The sequence below is a fragment of the Gastrolobium bilobum genome, unplaced genomic scaffold (assembly GCF_033153095.1).
Source record: "Gastrolobium bilobum isolate Gb01-03AN ecotype WA unplaced genomic scaffold, APGP_CSIRO_Gbil_v1 utg19495, whole genome shotgun sequence".
In the NCBI taxonomy this organism is placed as follows: domain Eukaryota; kingdom Viridiplantae; phylum Streptophyta; class Magnoliopsida; order Fabales; family Fabaceae; genus Gastrolobium; species Gastrolobium bilobum.
This window is the reverse complement of record NW_026898451.1, coordinates 470,916-485,913: the sequence shown is the minus strand read 5'-3', so window position 1 is coordinate 485,913 and position 14,998 is coordinate 470,916. Positions and strand designations below refer to the sequence as shown.

The following is a 14,998-nucleotide window of genomic DNA, read 5'->3' as shown; positions in this document are numbered from 1 at the left end:
ATTCTTCTGTTATTTGGTGTTTGATTAGTCTTTGTTAAGATTCTGCAATCTGGTAATCTGGAGGTGTAAAGCATTGAATTTTGGAAGATATTTCCCAAATCTGTAATATCCAATTTTTGGATTCTTCCATGGGAAATAAGTCACATTAATATATTGCACCATTGATTTCTTAAGGTGGATTTTCCATTGGTATCCAAATAAAGGGTACCCAATACAAGTTTTCACGGTAAATGGCTACTTGATTATAGGAGTTAAAAGGGTGGGAGCTTCTGGGTTCCCAAGAAAATACAAGTGTACCCAGTTGCTTAACTTTGCAACTTTCACAAAAAAAGAAAAAGAAAAAAGAAAAGCAGTGATAGATTGATTGAAATAACACCCTTTTTGTAAGAAGAGGGAAGAGTGGGTTAAGAATATGGGGTGCATATGCTCAAAAGATTGCTCAAGCAAAGACAGAATTGGTGAATATGAGATAGAAAAAGAGTTGAACAAGTCTTCACTACAATTGGTTGCTCCTGCTGTCTCAGCTGCCCAATTAGGTGGCTGTGGCATGGATGGTTCAGTGCCCCGTTTGGCTAAGGCATCATCACAAATATTTCGGGGGTCTTTCAAAGCGCTATTAGAAGATAAAAACAGATACTTAGAAGCCACAAAAAGCCAGCATCAAAGATGTATGACAATAGGTGCTGGTGTAGGTGAAGGAAAGCCACTAATGAGTAGAATACTTAGCGTGTCACGTAGTGCAGGAGGACATGTTGATGTTGGATGGCCATCATGGTTATCTTCAGTGGCAGCAGAAGCCATCAAAGGTTGGGTGCCACGACGGGCTGACTCATTTGAAAAATTAGACCAAGTTAGTTCTAATATCACTTCTTGGGCCGGGGACCCTTTTATTTCAATATATTTATAATTAAATTTTTCATTAAACTCAATGTTTATATGCAGATTGGACAAGGGGCTTATAGCAGTGTGTATAAAGCTCGTGACCTTGAAACTGGTAAAATTGTGGCTTTGAAGAAAGTTCGCTTTTCATGTACAGATGCAGAAAGTGTCCGTTTCATGGCAAGGGAAATCTATATTTTGCGTCAACTTGATCATCCTAATGTCATGAAGCTTGAGGGTCTTGTCACATCAAGAACATCCACCAGTTTGTACCTTGTTTTTGAATACATGGAGCATGACCTTGCTGGAATAGCAGCTATACCTGGCCTAAAGTTAACTGAATCACAGGTAAATCATAGATATATCTTATGGATAATAAGTAGATGTACTAGTTTATAGCTATTGATGGAAAGGAGAATCTTTAATAAGTAGAAATTTGTAACTTGATTAGTTGCAAAAAGAGTGGTACAAGGTTGTAATCTTATGGTATTGAATTGTTTATGCATGGACTTTGCAGATTAAATGTTATATGCAGCAAATGCTTTGTGGGCTTGAACATTGCCATGGTCGGGGTGTGCTGCACCGTGACATCAAGGGTTCAAATCTTCTTATTGACCGCAATGGAAATCTTAAGATTGGAGATTTTGGTCTTGCAACTGTTTATGAACCTGATAAAAAGCAGCCATTGACTAGCCGTGTTGTGACTCTGTGGTATAGGGCACCTGAGCTTTTGCTAGGTGCTACAGAGTATGGACCTGCCATTGACTTGTGGAGTGCTGGTTGCATTCTAGCGGAATTGCTTGTGGGGAAGCCTATCATGCCTGGAAGAACAGAGGTATTTTGCATTAACCAATATGATTCTTGGATATTGTGCCACTTTTTAGTACCAATGTGCATGTTTATTTCACTACCTTAAAAGCATTGCTGTTGAAGTTTTGCACAATCTTTAACCAGAATATGAGCGTGAGATAATGATTGTAGTTTGATTAAAACTTTTCATAATGCATAACACCACTGCCTGTTTAGTAATACAAAGTCTGCTACATCGAAAAAATTTCAACACAACTTGCATGTTTAACTATACTGTTGTAGAATTTGCAAAAATGGGCAGATTATTTACACACTTGAGTTTCCATTATTACTACTAAGCATAGGCATGAATTGTAATTTAGCATTGACAATCATTTAATTTCTGCAGGTGGAACAAGTGCACAAGATTTTTAAGCTTTGTGGTTCCCCATCTGAAGACTATTGGCAGAGAACAAAATTTCCTCATGCAACAAGTTTTAAACCACAACACCCTTACAACCGCCAAGTCGCCGAAACATTTAAAAACTTTTCTTCTTCGGCATTGGCTCTTGTTGATGAGCTCCTTGCTATAGAACCAGAAGATCGAGGATCTGCAACTTCAGCGCTTAAGAGTGAGGTAATTCTGAGCATCCTTTTATCATTTTTTTTATAAGCATCATCTGCATGGCAATTAATTCTATTTTCATGCTCAAATCCAGAGACCTCAACTTTCCTGAAGTTGCAGCTTGTCATCAACATTAAAAAATAAAAAATAAAAATATTCACTATAATGAAGCCTTTAAAACTGATTGTGTTCTATTTGTAAGAACTGTTTTGGATATCCTACTCATTACTGTTCGTCTTGGATATTTGCCAGTTCTTCACTACAAACCCCCTACCTTGTGATCCATCAAGTTTACCAAAGTTTCCAGCAAGCAAGGAGTTTGATGCCAAGCGTCGAGAGAAGGAAGCAGTCAGGTATTCTAAGTTTTATTTCCCTAGATATTGAAGATACTGATTTATCCATTAACAGTCTTATTGAACTTCTCTTTATGAACAAAATATAAACGACCCTTCTCTTGTTAAGTAGATTTGATTGTCTTAATGCTGCGTTTAGAAGTATCATTTAAATTCATAGAACTTTATTTATTTATATCAGGAAAAACACTGAAGCTGTAAAAGGACGTGGGCCGGTATCAGTTTTAAGGGGAGCAGGAGATACCAAAGTACTGGTAACACCAGAGTACAAAGATCGGGGAGATATATCTGTGCTGGTATATTTGTGAAAATATCCATGGTCATTATTATTTACAATTTTGTTCAATTCTCATGGCCACTTTAAATTTTGCAGGGCAAGTCAAATTCTAGAAGAATGTCCCCTCTTAAATATCAATCCCATGAGGATGAGAAAGAGGAGGAGAGTGAGTCTCGCTACGATGGTGATCCAACCGGAGTATCTCTACATAATGGCCGTGCACATTCTATCTCAATGATGCAGGGCAATGCAGCAAGACCGTCCTCATTGAACAAGAAACCAGAATCATGTGGGAAGAAACCAGAGTTAAGGACACAAAGTTCTCATGTGAATCCGGCAGCAGTAGATTTCTCTAGCTCTTCTATAAGAAAGGAACAAGGCATGTCTGGCCAAGAACCTGGGATGGTAAAGAAAAACCTTCTCTTTCAATATGTCATTTCTAGTTTACTATATTCATGGAGCCAACCGTGTGATGTGTAAACTTCTCCATAAAATAGAATTTTATCTGATTAACACACTGTTTGATTTTTTGTTTGTTGCCCTTTACTTGTGATTTCAGGGATATATGCCAAAGAAAAATAGGATCCACTGCTCTGGACCATTGATGCCTCCTGGTGGCAACATTGATGACATGCTTAGAGAGCATGAGCGATTAATGCAAGATGTTTTCCGTAGTGTCAAGAAGAGCAATCTGAGAAACGAAAGTCACCTTTAAGAGAATTTTTTGTGTGTGTTCCATTTTGGCAGTTATTCTACTGTCTAATCTAACAGGTCTACTGAAAGGGAGTCCCAACTCCAATGTAAAATGATAAAAGGAAAAGAGAAGGAAAAGAGACTCAGTTTCTAATGGCAAGAACCCAAATATGTACCATGGATGCTTAACTAATATAGATGCTAAGGTATAATGTAATCACTCTTTGGTGTGGACTTGTTGCTAGATATTGACAGAGAAGTTATTCTTTTGTTCCTTTGTACATTTTCTCTGAGGGATGATCTTTATATAGTCAAAGTAATTCACAACTCAAAGTCGTCGTTATTTTCTATTATCTTCTTACATTTTTGGCTTTCTGCTGGAACTAGTTATGCACCGTTGGAACAAACAGCTCAAAATGACCAACCCAAGGTTTTGAGTTGCCAATTTTTAATGTTTTACTCGACCTTTAGAATTGCTCCACTGTTTGTGTTATTACCACTCCGTATCATATTAGCATAGCCAATAAAATACTTAATAGTTTTTAAATTTACCAAAGGAAATGGAATGGATAACTAGAGAAGGATAGAGATCTATATTTACTATAGAAGGTTGAACTTGAGGTCGAATTAAAGCTCAGAATGCGTATTTCTTTTGCCCAAGTTTGATGGGAAAGGACATCACAGCCAGCAGAGATAAACTAGAACTGCATGCGGCAGCACATTATACAAAAATGTATGACTCCGCGTATTTCTCTGTTTGTGTTTCGAACAAGATTTTTTAAAACCTGTTTTAACATGTAATAAAAATTTAAAAATTTGGATTTCCTTGAGTTGTTTTTTATTGTGTAATTATACTATTTTATAGGAGTGACAAATCGTGTTCATGGGTCGGGTTTGGGTCGACCTGTGTCTGACACGAACACGAATAGACACAATCCGAACACGACACGATTAACAATTCGTGTTATAAAACTCAACCCGTACATGACCTATTTATAAACGGGTTGACACGATACAACCCGAATTTGAGTGCAACATGTATTTACGCGACCCAACCGGACACGACCCAACCCGACACGAGTAAACACAAAATGAATTAATTCAAATCATATTAAATCTGTTTAATCTAATTCAAATCAAAATAAGTTACATTTAACTCCATCAATCCAATTGCAAAACATAATTAAATGCAATGTAAACTTATGTTTTTACATACTTGCTATTAAAAAATAAAATAAAAATGAAGTATAATAACTTTTACGGGTCAAAGCGGGTTCACGGGTTGACCCGTAACCCGACACGATTTTTTCCTGTTCTTTTTTTTTCACCCCGGACACGACCCATTTATTATATAGGTTGATCCATACACGAAAATTTTGTGTCGGGTTGGCGGGTCGTGTCACAAATTGCCACCCCTACTATTTTAACAAAGATACTATTATGGGCTATGGCCCATCATATATGCTCATATTATAGAAAATTCAAGAAGGGAAACAAAGGAAATAATCTCTAAATAATACTAATCCTAGTATGACAAGAATGGCCCTTGCATTGGGTCCCAAAAAAGCTAGTAAAGGTCCAAAATTTCATGGCTCACACTCTAATTCTATAAAGGGATAGGTTATTCTGCCTACTCTTACTTTGCCTACCTTTGCCTACCCCTTCTAACACCGTTATATTACAATCTCATCCAATAGTGGAGATTTGCAGAATAAAATAAACCATTTTCCCCTTTCTTTTTCCTTACTGCCTCCCACACTCCTTCTCTCTATCGATTTGTGTAATTTACAACTTGAATTTATATTTGAATCTAAATTCATTCAATGATTAATGGCTTCTGCCGGATAAATTTAATTTTTAAAACTTCTTGAATCTGATATAATTGAACACGACTGAAACCACAAAAATACAAAAAAATGAAAACCACGAAGAATCCCTTCCTTTGAATTAATCCACGATTACAGTAACGTTTCTATTTTGTTGTTGAAATTTGAAATCGAATCAATTTATCTCCTTCTTCTTATCTTGTTTTTCATCTTGAAGTGGGAAAAGAATTTATGCTTTCTCTATCCCCAACAACAGATCTACCTGATCCCATAACATAGAGCATCTGGGTTTGTTTCTTCTTGACACCCCTGTTCAATTTTTTATGTAAATCCTCATAACAATGACTGTGTTGAATGAATTGGAAAAAAAAGTTTGCACCTTTTTTTAATGCTAAAGCGCCATTGAAGAGAGAGAAAGGGGAGGAGAGAGAAAGAATGAGAGGCACTCAGAGAGAGAAATGAGTTTATTTTATATAGTAAATCTCTACCATTTGATGAGATTGTAATCTAACGATATTGAAAGAAGTAGGCAAAATAAGAGTAGGAAGAATAAATAAGAGATATAGCCTATAAATATGGCATTTACTCTCTTTACTTGTTGTCAATGTGCACACATATCTCCTTTGGCTACGCCATTATTTCCATGTGAATAATGATTTGATACCTTTGAGAGCCCTTAGATCCAAGTCACTGATCTTTGACTAGATATTTCTACCTTTCACATAAAATAGAAAATATTATTTTTTTAGAGAGAGTTATATTTACAAACTTTTTATTTATAAACTACACTATGTATTTCCGGAAGTATACTAAGTTACACTATGTACTTTTAGGAGTACATAGTATAATTTATAAAAATTTATAAAAAAAAGTTTGTAAACAAATTTTTCTCCTGTTTTTTTTATTAGAGTTTCATATTCAAGTTAGTTTATTATTGCATTAACATAATAAAAATATTCCTTGGATATATTTTTTTTTTTACAAAGATAATTTTTTTTTTAAATAGTTGAAATTAAAGAATAAAGCATATTTAAGCAAAAAAAAGAAAAAACAAAACACAAGTATTTTGAATGGTGCAGTGAGGCGCGTTTTCTTTTCTTGCCTTTAATGGCTCTCAGTTACGGGTGGTAAATAAATTAAGTACCTTTCACGAGTTTTTGATATGGTTAGTGAAGCTGTCGCGCTTACATGTTTAAAATTAATTATTATGACTAGATTTAAAGTTTCAGACTTCAATTCAAAAGTTCGACTTTAGAATTAGAATATTGGCCTAGTATATTAATTTTTATTTTATATTATTTTTATTTTATACTACTCATAATAGTTCTCTCTTCTCAATTCATTTCATCTTATTTTATTGATTAAATAAATTTTTGAAATAATTTTATTTTATATTATGAATCTTTATGAAATTATTAATGATGTTAATTGTATATTTTATTTGTATAAAATTTTATTATTATTATTATTTTAACAAGTTAAATGAAATTTTTATTTTTTATAAATAAGTCAAATTACATGTAAATAATTATATTTAGGTTGGTGCATTTAAATATAGGGAGAACTTCAAAAATCCCCCTATAAGTTTCTTTAGAATCACTTACCTTCCTTCCCAAAAATTTTAATCATTTATACCCCTACTTAAAACTTTTTTATCACTTACCCCCTAACTTGATTTTCCATCCAAAGTTAAAGTTAACAGAGTTAGTCTTTTTAAAAAATACCAAAACTACCTTTAAAAAAAAAAAAAAAAAAGAATTAAACTTGACATCTTATTGCTAGCAAGAGATAACACACTGCATATAGACTTTGCTTTCTTCATTTACTAATAGACCAGGCAAAATTAAAAAGTAAGAATAAAAAACTTCATTTATTTGACAAGGTCTGACCCCTCTAACTCTGATCACTACATGATACAGTTCAAGCTAATGTATGCAGGTTTTGGAAATAAACAATGCCAAGTTACTGTAACTAGCTACATGCACTAGATGGCGGCAGTGAGACATAGAAATGACATTTTCATTCACACTTAATACCACAGGTGCAAAAAGCTATCATCTAAAAGCAAATAACTGGAGGAAGATTACAACCTTTCACCTACTAATTTGTTTGCAAATGAAAAAGTATTCAGTGGACAAGGATTTGTTATGGTAATTATACATGCATGTTGGCCAGAAGAAATCCATACAACGACGAATCAAAGAGAATACTTCAAATTTCAAAATCCAACAAGCTCAAGCAATTGCCCTAGGAAATAATTTAGTCAGTAACACATTTTTTAAAACCCAGTTTAGGAAACAACAAAACACATTGGATTATAACAAAAAAGAAAAAGACATTGGGAAAGCATAAGAACATACCGCTATAACTTCATCAATCCAAATTTCTGGGCACAAAACCAGCCCCAATACCCTGAATTTTGTGAGGTCATGTGGTTTAGCAGGAAAAATAAGAGAGAAACAACTACTTAAAAAATTAACATTTGGACTTAAAATGTGTAAGAACTTATTTTGTTTTCTTACCTGGCTTTCCACCTGAAAGTATGTTGCTTTCCAGAGGCTCTACACCAATAACCTGATGTGTAAAGAAGAAAATGTTTAATCGAACCCAACAAAGTGGAAAGCTTCAATTCCTTCCCATCTTTAAAAATTGGATACCTCCGCCAACGATATTGAACAAAGAAGATATTGAAGAAAGAAAAGTCTATATGCAAGGTGTTATCTCTTGATAGCAATAAGGTGTCAAGTTTAATTTTTATTTTTATTTTGTTTTAAGGGTAGTTTTAATATTTTTTAAAAAGTCTAACTCTTTAACTTTAATTTTGGATGGAAAATTAAGTTAGGAGGCAAGTGATAAAAAAATTTAAAATAAGGGTGTAAATGATTAAATTTTTTGAAAAGGAAGGTAAATGATTCTAAAAAAAACTTAGAGGAAGTTTTTGAAGTTTCCCTTTAAATATAAAGAGTAAGTACCATTTTTGGTCCTCAGCAAATTTCATGACTCCCGTATTAGTCCCTAGCAAATAAAAAAACTCATTGTAGTCTTTAAAAAATTTAAAATGGACTCATTTAGTTGAAATTGTGGTCTCTCATAAATTTAAAAAAGACCCATATTAGTCTCTAAAAAGACCCATATTAGGTCCATTTTGAATTTATCAGACCACAATAAACTTTTTTATTTATTAGGAATCAAAACAGATATAGTGAAATTTGGTGACGAACAAAAAAAATATTTATTGAAATATAAACTTAACCTTTTGGGAACAAAATCAGGCAGCTCGTTAACACCCTGCTTTCGGTTGCGCATGAAATATGAACAATTGAGTGAGCATGAGCCAGAAAAGCACCAGTTTACGCTTGTACCCCTCACAAAACTTGAACCTAAAACCCTAAACCCATTTTTATCCCTTCTACCCTCTTGTTCTTCTTCCCCACCGTAGCCCCCTTTTTTCTTCTTCTTCTTCTCCCTTTCTTCACCAAGCGTTCGTTTTATATTTCTCATCCTCATCACCACCAGCACCTTCCACTTCAGTCGGAAAGCGAGGAGTGTGGGTCCATCTTGTTGATCTCCAATTTTGCAGCTCTTACGCCTTCCTTCCTTTTCCTCAAACAAGGTATGTTGTTCTTCTCCCCTTGCTATCTTAATTCTTATCTATTGTGTACAAAAATTGCACACTATCTGTTGGTCTGACCTAGTAGTTTAAATTATTACTTCTCTTTAATTTATTATATAGCTCAGAGAATAGCATGTGTTTAAAGAATCTAATAGCATTGTTCATAATTACATATTTTCAGTTCTGATTAGGTGGGAATTTCATGGTTGTTTACTCTTTTCAGTTCTGATTTTGTGCTTTTTGGCATGTATTTTGGTTTTGCTTTTTATAGGATATTAGTTCTTTGGTTGTTGATACTTAATAGTCTAAGTAAATGGTATATTGTGGTGTGATATGTATTGGGAGGAAGATAATGGAATTCACACTTTTAATCCACTGTCCTTTCTTTTAAAAAAATTTAGAAACTGCATCATGGGAGTTTGGCTGGCAATTCCCTTCTGTTGATGGTGTCAGAAACATCTTAGATTTTGAACAATTAGAATTTGAGCCTTCTACATGTCTAGATTGGTCATTATTTTTATGTAATCTCATGGTTTCCGATGCCATAACACCCAAGAACTGAGTACAATGTAAACTTATCATCTTCTTCCTTTTTGGGGTAAATAAAAATCATGAACTTCTAAGTTATTTTTTAATTGTCTCGAATAGATTAGTTTCTGGGAAATCATATTGACAATAAAATTTTGGCACCATATATTACTGGAAACCAATGCAAAGGACATATATATGAATGCCTCCACAATGAGTGTTTGAATACATATATGTTCAATGGCCAAAAAACCACATACATATATGATTGGGAAGAATATATACTGTTCTTAAAACTTGGTAGTCTTATACATTCGAATTTTATTTTATCAAATGTCATTTAAGTAATCTTGCTGTTGGACTAGAGTGTTTGTTGTGTTGATCTGGCATTCTGAGCTTCGGATGAATTGGTTACTAACCACAATTCTGAGTAGTTGACATGTTTGGTATATTCAAAACTATTGTAATTATGAATAATGGGTTTTTTTTTTTACTTTTCTTGTTAAAGCTGAATATTATGCATTCTTGCTTATGCGGTTAAATATTTTCTTGATTCAAACAAGTGAAGAGCATGCTCATTAGACAGTTAGTTATTATACTAGATTACTTTGTGAAATTTTAATTTTTAAAAGGAATTAGGCATGAAAATTGAGCTTGGTTCAGTTCACTGAGAAATCATTTGAATATGCTCCAACTTATTCACCTGTCAAATCAAGCCAACACATTTGTATTTGGACATATAGAACAAACCGATTGGTAGGTACTGGGTTGAATGGTTTTGACAAGGCTTAAATAATGAAACTCATTTTGCATTTTATTGCAGAATTCAGACTTGCTTAAGAAAGGCAATATTCAGACCTGCTGACTCTAAATCACCTATGAGAAAGAAAGAGACATAGGAAGAGAAATATGTAAACAAAGACATATAAATAGCAAAAGCACACTGTATTATTGAGTGTAGACGTGAGGATTGCTACACCCTTGACTTAAAGTGAGCTAGAAAATTTCATAGATCCAAAATGCTTCTAGCATGTTACTGATGAAATGGACCAGTAAACCACTTAAGGCTTCGATGAAAAAACCTGCAAGTTGATTTCCTTTGTTGACATGCATAACTCCAATATGTTCTATATATATTGTCACGGGAGAAATCCATTGGCTCTGTTTATTCAAAACCCAAATTTCTATATCATTAGGATAATCTAAACTAGCTAACTAGTGGTGTGGGTCATGGATTGGATACTATAACTCTCCACTAGATCTGGTCCCATTGTCTTTTTACAAGAAATATGTTTGACTTGTGTGCTTGGTGCTGAGGTATGGATTAGTTCTGCATTTTTTGTTGTGAACTCTGCTTTTTCAGGACCTATAGTTTTTTTATTGTCCCTCCATGTTACTAATTAATATTGTTGGTCTTTTTTTCTTTTTTTAATCTTTTGTATTTATATTTAAATTGTACCTTAAAGTTATGCACTTTTATATTTTAATTTGTTGATAGTTATTAATATTGATAGGTATAGCAATAGCAATAGCGAGTGAGTGGCATGGAGCAGAGGTTAGCTAATAGTTGGAGATTGACAGTTAACGAAAAGAGGTTCATAGAGACTGCTCTGCTTTCTAAGGTTCGAGTTGACGGTCGTGGTCCCTTGGAGTATCGCAACCTCACCATCAAGTTTGGGAACAATGATGGCTCTTCTGAGGTCCAACTCGGTGGGACCCACATCATGAGTTTCATCACAGGTGAACTCGTTCAGCCTTACAGAGACAGACCCAATGAAGGTTCACTTTCTATCTTCACCGAGTTCTCTCCCATGGCTGATCCTTCCTTTGAGCCTGGCCGTCCCTCTGAATCCGCCGTCGAATTAGGTCGCATTATTGACCGTGGTTTGCGCGAAAGCAGAGCTGTTGACACTGAATCGCTCTGCATTCTTCCTGCCAAGTTCGTTTGGGCCATTCGCATTGATATTCATATACTTGACAATTGCGGGTGAGTCACCCTATTCTCTTCTGCTTGTGCATGTGCTTGTGCTTTCTAATTACCTAATTATCTAATAATTATTATGGATAATTGTGTTATGAATTGAATTAGAAATCTTGTTGATGCTGCGAATATAGCTGCATTGGCTGCTCTAAAAACATTCCGGAGGCCTGAATGCTCATTGGGTGGAGAAGATGGTCAGCAAGTTGTATTGCATCCTCCTGAGGTTGGTTGGTTACTTTCTTCAATTTAACAACATGAATTGTTTGTTTTACCAAACACGAATTGCATCGCAGGTGCGTGACCCAGTCCCTTTGATTATACATCATCTTCCTATTGCTGTCACCTATGGATTTTTGGGTAATGAAGATCTTATGGTACGGATTTTTTTAATTCTCTCTTAAAAATGCATGATTTTCTTGAGCTTGGTTGGTTCACTCCTCTCTGATTTTATATGGTGCTCTCTCACTCTAGGTCATAGATCCAACTTACCAGGAAGAGGCTGTAATGACCGGACGCATGACTGCTACGCTTAATGAAATTGGTGATGTTTGTGCCATTCAAAAGGCTGGGGGAGAAGGAATCTCCCACCGTGTTATCATGAACTGCTTGGAACTTGCTCATGTTAAAGCTGGTGATATTACAAAAAAGATAAACAAAGCAGTGAGTTCTCTCTTTTCATGCTTAGCCTTTTAGGACCTCAGTTGCTTTCTTTTAATGCTTCTCATTCTCAACACATTTAGTTAATACTATGACCCATTTTGTGTTAGTTGCAAAATAATTAAATGAGTCTTCTTAATTAATTTTCATGTCAGATCTTTGATACTAATTAAAAGTACCACAGGTTGGTTTAGTTGTAATAACAGAAATTAGGAAGGATTATGGTATGACTTGACCTCTACTAGCTTTGCACTGCAGTGAACTGTGTGATCTAATAATAATATCCTACAAGTGAAATTTTGTCTAGATCCCATTATGAAAACTATCATCCTTAGCACATTTGTTTCAATTGCCAAATGACATTGAATGCATATCCTTCACCAATTTCTCTTTTTGTTGTCCGAATTGATGTAGGTTACAATGCACGAAGAGGAAAGGGAACTACGGAAGATTAAACGTCATTTTCCGTCTGTTGCCGTGGATGTAGGTGGTACCCCTGCCAGGTTAGGGGAAAAACAAAATCAATTAGATGGCAATAAAGATGGTAGCAATTTAGACCAATTAAAACTGAAAGATGAGGCCAATTTTATGGAATGTGATGCCACATCATCAGGACAAGTGCAAAGTAACAAGAGGGATGGAGTCTCAAAGAATTTCGTTGGTGGTCCCTCAAGTTGGTATGATATCAGCTAATCCAAGAACTAATAGCTTCCTTTGGATTGGTTTTATTTTAAATTTATTGATAGTCTAGTTGTTTCTAGTCCAGTCCATTTGCTACTGCTAAAGACCTACTGTATGCATAGAGAGTTTGTCATTAACATATATACAAATCAGTACTCTCATATGTCCATGGTATAAACAAATTGTTACAGACGATTTATATAAATCAAATAAAAAATGAACTTTTATGAGACTGAAGACTATAGTAGTTTGGATGGATAATTTATTTCGTACTTTGCACTCAATGAAAAATGGGTCAGATTCTACTGGATCAAACATGTGGGACTTATTGAATGTTGGAAGAAAATAAAAAAGAAACCTAAAAAGAAAAATAAGCAAATAAAATTGCAGTAGAGGAGTCCAGATTCCAAAAGAACAAATTCAAACTTGATTGAAAAGAATCTTTTTTGTTTCTCAAAGAATGGACATAAGTGCATTAAATAAACTAACGTAATAGAGTGATAGAAAATAAAATGAAATTCGTAATTACTATTATGGACTCATTAATTGAGGTCCTTCCTTTCTGAGTTTTGTCTATATTAAGAAGAAACCAAGTATACCTGTTCTTTTAAATGTAATGAAAATACATTTTATATCTTGCCACTATTGTTCCTTCGCTTCCTCAGGGATCCCTACTCAGAGTGTGTCAACTCAGATCTTCTTAAAGCTTCTCTAGCATCACGTGGTAATAACTTCTCTTTTATCTTCTATTATGATCTTGGCTGTTATTTGGCTATTGATTGAACTAGTGGCTCTACTTGCTTGCACTTAGGGATAGTTCCAAAAGCTTGAACACTGAAATGACCATAGTACTTTGGCTTCTCCTTCGTGGTGGGATAAAATTGACCAATTGGATGTTTTAGTATTATTTGCCACACATTCTTTTTAAGTGACTTTCACTAACAGATATTCTGAGAGACTGGGGGCATAAATTGTTGATTCAGAAATTGTACATACGGATACAAAACCCTCCCAAACCCCTCATAACAATAAATGAGTGGCCGAGAAGTGGATCGTCCACTGCTTTACACCCAGCCAAAATTTATCAGCCACCCATTTATTGTTTTGTGAGGGGTTTGAGGGTTTTGTGTACGTATGCACCATTTCTTTTGTTGCCTTTAGAGTTTAGACTTTCTTTTTAGATTTCATTATCCATTTTGAATGAGAAGATACAACTATGTAATCTCACTCATTAGAATTGTTGTAAAATAAGCAGGATCCTCAGCTCCTAGTAAACAAAAGGATTCATTATGTGAGACTAAGCCGAAGGACCCACCACAGGAAATTGAGACAGATTCTTCACCAATTGATACAGCTCTAACTGCTGGGCAGAACAATGAAGGTAAGACTCTGAAGGATGCTGTCAAGCCCAAGAACAAGAGGAAAAAAGAGAGCAACTTCCAATAATGGAAATTAAATGATTAAATTAGCTGTTGTCAGTTGGCTTATTAACACTAAAATTGTTGACAAAATTGTTACTCTCTACTTTTTTTCAGTTTCCTTTTTGTTGTAATAGACCGGACGTTGTAAAAATTCAATGGACAATGAAGGAGTATCATTAATTTTTCCGTGATAAAAAGTACTTCGTTCTGAAAAATATTATTCTGTTCGTGTAATTTTTTTCGACCCTTAAAAGTTCCATATTTTTTCTTGTTCTTCATCGTTATTAACTTTTTTGCTGATCAGATGAGGGCACTATAGTTGTTGAAGATAAATTACTTCTGATGAATCTATCTGCCCATAATAAGAAGTGCTGTGTCAGTGGAAAAAGCAACTGGGTGTCTTATTTACATCAGTCTTTAGGAACAGTACTCTGCGATTCCTTCAGTTTAATAAACATTATTTGTTATTCTGTATAGCTGTCAATATAAGATGATAATTGTAAAAACAAGAGGCACAGAATGCTATAATTATCCACCCGGTTAGTTTCTAGAACAATCCTTCGAAGAGTCTATGAATCATGTAAATTACCAATAAATTAATCCAACAATGATTGAAAATTTATTTAAGCTGATTCTACCAAGCTTTACTCGTACGGCAGAAATGAATTCATTTCA

At 34.6% G+C, this 14,998-nt stretch overlaps 2 protein-coding genes across 2 annotated transcripts; both read left to right on the top strand.

Moving 5' to 3' along the window:
• Window positions 1–412: 412 nt before the first annotated feature.
• On the top strand, window positions 413–3,638 carry LOC133316417 (probable serine/threonine-protein kinase At1g54610). Its single transcript, XM_061518164.1, has 8 exons — window positions 413–850; window positions 943–1,227; window positions 1,397–1,714; window positions 2,078–2,305; window positions 2,546–2,646; window positions 2,828–2,942; window positions 3,020–3,328; window positions 3,483–3,638. The coding sequence occupies exons 1-8, from the start codon at window positions 413–415 to the stop codon at window positions 3,636–3,638; spliced, it is 1,950 nt and encodes a 649-aa protein (XP_061374148.1).
• Window positions 3,639–8,787: 5,149 nt separating this feature from the next.
• Window positions 8,788–14,506, top strand: LOC133316424 (exosome complex component RRP45A-like). Its single transcript, XM_061518171.1, has 8 exons — window positions 8,788–9,055; window positions 11,098–11,570; window positions 11,673–11,787; window positions 11,858–11,938; window positions 12,036–12,224; window positions 12,636–12,898; window positions 13,568–13,626; window positions 14,158–14,506. The coding sequence occupies exons 2-8, from the start codon at window positions 11,128–11,130 to the stop codon at window positions 14,346–14,348; spliced, it is 1,341 nt and encodes a 446-aa protein (XP_061374155.1). The 5' UTR covers window positions 8,788–9,055; window positions 11,098–11,127; the 3' UTR covers window positions 14,349–14,506.
• The last annotated feature ends 492 nt before the right edge of the window (window positions 14,507–14,998 follow it).

What these genes read in the sequence shown, in the direction of transcription:
- LOC133316417 (XM_061518164.1), top strand. Translation starts at nt 413, where the DNA reads ATGGGGTGCATATGCTCAAAAGATTGCTCAAGCAAAGACAGAATTGGT. An exon ending in TAAAGTTAACTGAATCACAG is followed by an intron (nt 1,228 to 1,396) that starts GTAAATCATAGA and finishes TGGACTTTGCAG; the next exon opens with ATTAAATGTTATATGCAGCA. An exon ending in CTTCAGCGCTTAAGAGTGAG is followed by an intron (nt 2,306 to 2,545) that starts GTAATTCTGAGC and finishes GATATTTGCCAG; the next exon opens with TTCTTCACTACAAACCCCCT.
- LOC133316424 (XM_061518171.1), top strand. Translation starts at nt 11,128, where the DNA reads ATGGAGCAGAGGTTAGCTAATAGTTGGAGATTGACAGTTAACGAAAAG. An exon ending in GTTGGTGGTCCCTCAAGTTG is followed by an intron (nt 12,899 to 13,567) that starts GTATGATATCAG and finishes TCGCTTCCTCAG; the next exon opens with GGATCCCTACTCAGAGTGTG. An exon ending in AGCTTCTCTAGCATCACGTG is followed by an intron (nt 13,627 to 14,157) that starts GTAATAACTTCT and finishes TAAAATAAGCAG; the next exon opens with GATCCTCAGCTCCTAGTAAA.